This window comes from Cynoglossus semilaevis, chromosome 7, assembly GCF_000523025.1.
Source record: "Cynoglossus semilaevis isolate Cse_v1.0 chromosome 7, Cse_v1.0, whole genome shotgun sequence".
Taxonomy (NCBI): domain Eukaryota; kingdom Metazoa; phylum Chordata; class Actinopteri; order Pleuronectiformes; family Cynoglossidae; genus Cynoglossus; species Cynoglossus semilaevis.
In genome coordinates, this window is record NC_024313.1 from 6,417,450 (window position 1) to 6,421,827 (window position 4,378).

Here is a 4,378-nt window from a genome sequence, read left to right on the forward strand (position 1 = left end):
AGCCCCGCACCCCGTCGCTCTGTGTTGGTTCTAGAGTCTGGGTGTGTGATCTGTGCAACACACACACACACACACACACACATACATACACAGAAACACCCAACTGCTGACACATAAAAACAAGTTAGATCTCAGAATAACAGGAGCTAAGGATCAGCTAAGAAAGAAGGAGCCCAGGCAGCTCGCCGAGGAACTCCCAGCTTCTTGTAATTTGCTGCTAAGGAGAAAGAGGAGGAGTCAGGGGGAGGGGAATACCCGGCAGGGAGGGAGCAGGAGAGAGCAGAGGCCATTCACTCTGACACACAACACACACATCCCCACATGCAAACACTCAGTAATCACTCTAAGGTGCACGGTTGATGTGCTGCCTCCGGACGCGGGGCGGGAGAGGAGCATTGAGACGGAGGAGATCCTGGGCTGACTGAGGTGGGAGAAAAGGAGGAGAGAAAGGAAAAGAACTCCAGCCACAGGAGTGTGTGTGAGTTTGGAGTTTGTTCACTTAACAACTCAGCCTCACACAGTGAATGGTCCTGCGTGGACTTTGTAGGAGCAGAACTGCAGGCTAAAGGATCCACAATGGCTCAGAGAATGTGTGGAGTCTAAAGGAATCTGCTGGAATTTGCTGGGAATACTGCTGGGATCATTTACTGGATATGTGAGATGCCCTGGAAATCCGCTCTCCACACAAACCTGTACTTTTAAAGGCTCAGCCTTGTTGGGGGTAAATTCTGTTGGAAAGGAAAACAAGCCACGATGCCCACAGGTAAGAATGATCCTGGAGTCACTCCTCAGACTTTGTGGATGTTTTTCTTTCAAATCTCCAAAGTCGTGGAGGATCAAAAGTGTTTTAAAGTTTTTGGTTTTTTTTGCACAGTAGTCAGTCTTCCAGGCTCCAAGTCATTTAATCTCTGGCTGATTCTGTAACTTTTTTAACCTTGCATTTTTTTTTTCTTCTCACAAAGAACATGTGTCAGAACCGAACACTCCTTATCCCCAAGTGTAATTTGGTCGGAAAACATCTTGTAAACACCAGTGTCCACCTACTGGTCTTTGATGGTTTGGCTCTTTGTGGCTCTTTTGTGTCGTGTGTGTGATATTTTTGTCCCCCAGCTGACAGCTTTGTGTGAAGTGTTTTTCTCCCTTTTCTCTCCCATCAGCCCTGGTGTATGAACAGTGTCCTCTGCTTGTTTTCTCACTCCTGCTGTTGAGGCGTTGAATGTTTGTTTTTGTGCAAGCGTTGCAGGTGTGGAGTGCAGTGGAGTTCACAAACACTGTGGTCATAAATTCTGCTTTGTTGTTGGTTACAGAGATAATATATGATGGCGGTGATGAGGACATCACACATCAAATCATACCATCAAACCATAGAATCTGCAGATGGCACCAAGCACCTCCGTTTTTCCAGATCAAGTTTTAAATGTATCTGTAAATGTGATTAAACCAAATCTGCCTTCAGCTCTGCTCGTCTGTTGTTCTGTAGGACTTGATTTAACTCTGAGCCAGCACGTGTCTTGTTTCCTCATGCTGGGCGTAGGTTTGACTGAGGGTTGAAATGCCATTCTGCAGCCTGTGACCCAAATTAGAGCCTTGAGGGCAGCAGCAGTTGGGGGGAGGGGGGGTGGACGTAGAGAAGAGTGGAGGAGAGAAGAGGAGGAGGGAGTAATTACTGTTTAGAACAAACTCTTTGGTTTAGAGGTGCTGGAGACAATGGTCCCCCTCCGTCCTCCTCCTCCTCCCCGTCCTCTGGGAGGACATCTGTCCCCCCCCCATGCCTGGCTCTCACGTGTGAGAAAAAAAAAAGCATCTCCACAAGCAGTGGGTGAAGGATTGTGGAGTAATCAACAGTTTTGGTTGGATATCTGTCTCTGTCCGAGTCTGCGGCCAGAGGTGGAGGCGAAGAGCTACGTGTTTTCAAGTGTCTCCTTTGAGATGAAATACAATCAGGTCGGAGAACTAGGCTAGTGTGTCACCCTCAGAAGGAGGGCTGCACGGGTGTCCCAAGGGTGGGTGCAATGTATGTGGCGGCAAATCCAAAAATAGGGGGAGGAGGGGTAAGTTCAAGGGTGGAATTTCCTCTTGTTTTTTTGCAGAGCTAACGAGGCAGCAGAGCTCTCACAGATGTCAACAGTGTTAATAACAAACTGTTGGGGTTTTTTTTTCTGTATAATGAGACCAGAGAACAGTGTTTTTAGCAGGACATGTGTTAACGTGCTGCACTTGGTGTTTACATCTCTAATAGGATTTTTTTTTTTTTTTTTTTTGTTCATCAGCAAAAAAACCATTTGTTGTTAATTAGCCTCCCAGCTGAGCGCGGTTTCTCAGACCCTGTTTTGTCAGGCTGTGAAAACCACAACTGACTTTAACTCACACGTCATTTTCAAACTTCTGTCTGTTTTGGTCCAGCTGCATGTGTGGAGACGTCGCTGATGTTTGTGGAGCTGCTAGAAACCTTAGTTATCACATATACAGTTGACTTTTGAAAAGCAATTTAAACTGTGGCCTAAAGCTGACCAATGACCTTTGACATTTTTTATCAGTTGAATACAAAAAGGAAATACTTTTAGAGAGTTTATCCATACAATTAATTAAATTTGTAAAAAACAAATGAATGCATCAGACTCCAGAGGTCGGCTTCTGAACGTCATCTTTGTTTTCTCTGATGTCTTGCTGAATCAAACATCAGCCGATCACAGACTGAACTTTTTCTCTGTGGAATCTCCGCCCTTGTTTTTTTGTTTAACTCCATCCTCTCCATCTCTCGTCTCACTCTCTGTCTTTGCTTCACTGTGAAATCTTGAGTGACATTTTAAGGTCCTTAGTGTCAGTGGAGATTAGGCCTGTGTCTCTATCAGAAACAGAGAGTGACCTCAAGTGGACACGGTGGAAGATCTGAGACTGTGACAGCGCTGACGTCGGTCATCGTGTTCCAGATGGTTTTAATGCGCAATGCCGGGAAACAAAGGAGCTTCTGAGATTTGTGTCTGTCATCTTGAAGGACAGATTCAGAGATTGTGGTCTTGAGTGAAGATGGTTGACTTTTACCAGTACTGTCTCTGCTTGTTGTTAAAGTCCAACAAAAGATAGGATTCAGAGAGTGACAGGCCCAGAGTGGGAGATGGAATAAGGAAAGGAATCATGGGAGTGGGCGGTGTCTGACCTCTGATCTTCTTCTCATCTTTTCTTCCTACTTTCATTCTTCTGGATCCTCTCCTCCTCATTTCTCACCGTCGTGCTGTCGCACATTTCAACATTTTTCATCATCACATTGTCTTTTGTGACAACAATGACAACTTTCGCTCCATTCTTGGACAGAATGGAAGAATGGAGGATGTTCTGTTGTTTCTAATTAGAGTCTCTGTGTGGACGCTGAGAAACGAGACGGACTTTTCAACAAGGACCTGTGTGGCGCTGAATTCCGTCACCATCTGGTGGGTCTGACACAAGATAAACAAGAACACACATGGCCAAACAAGGTTGATTAAAGGACCTGAAGGCCGTGCCGAGTGTGTGGTCAAGTCCCGTCTGGTTACCTCAAACCAGTCTGGGGCTTAAACCTCAGTGTTTTACCTCCAACATTGGTCATTTCCTCTTCCATATTACAGCTATTTGACTCTAAACGCTATGATGTTAGTCACAGGTCAGTTCTTTCATTTTCATAGTTCTCAGCCTCTGACTCTGTTGCAATCATCCTGGATGTGAACATGACAGATTGAGTACCAGTTAGGGCCAAATCAAAGATTTAAATCTTTTGTAAGTATAATATGTACAATCAAAAAGTGGTGATACTACAGAACTCTACAATTACAGCCCTGCCTTTGGATGGCTCGGCGTAATTTGAGTGCAAATGAGCTATGAACACATGCTCCATGAATGCAAATACTGTAAGAGCCCTGGTGGTCTGAAGGCAAATACACAAACACTGCCTCGGTGTGTGTGTGTGTGTGTGTTTACACAATAAAGTATATGTCTGAAGAAGCGTGGTTTGAACTCGTATGAATGTCCTCGTGTGGACACAGGCGTACGGAGAGGACTGCCCTTTGGATTATAAGTTACGATATAAGTCTGTTATTATTTAGATTCAAAGTTTTACTCCTCTTTTATCTTAAAATGACCAAAATAGGGGAGTCTTGGTGCTCACTGAATGCACTGCAGACCTACTGTCGCTCGGATTCAAACCGGCAAACCTCAAAACACAGGCATGTTCCTTTAAACCAGTGGTTCTGAAATCGGGGCATGGGTCCCTGTTAGGGGCGTGGAGCTATTGCGTGGGCAGAGGGACATATCGAGTCAAAAGTATAATATAAAATATAGAACAACAAGAAGAGCAGTTTTACTGGAATTCTTCAAAAAGGCAGTGTTGCAAAAACAATTTTTTGAA

The 4,378-nt window shown here is 44.8% G+C and overlaps 1 protein-coding gene across 7 annotated transcripts in view; it reads left to right on the plus strand.

The window, feature by feature from the left end:
- LOC103380950 (pleckstrin homology domain-containing family G member 1) overlaps window positions 1-4,378 on the plus strand; it is a 64,054-nt gene that overhangs the window by 33,360 nt on the left and 26,316 nt on the right. The window contains exon 1 of one of the 7 annotated variants that reach the window (XM_017033748.2): window positions 45-763. The exons of the other annotated variants lie outside the window; for them this stretch is intronic. Coding sequence (XP_016889237.1) covers window positions 754-763 — 10 coding nt within the window. The 5' untranslated portion in view covers window positions 45-753. Of the gene's footprint in view, window positions 1-44; window positions 764-4,378 lie in introns of those variants that run through there. 7 annotated transcript variants of the gene reach the window in all.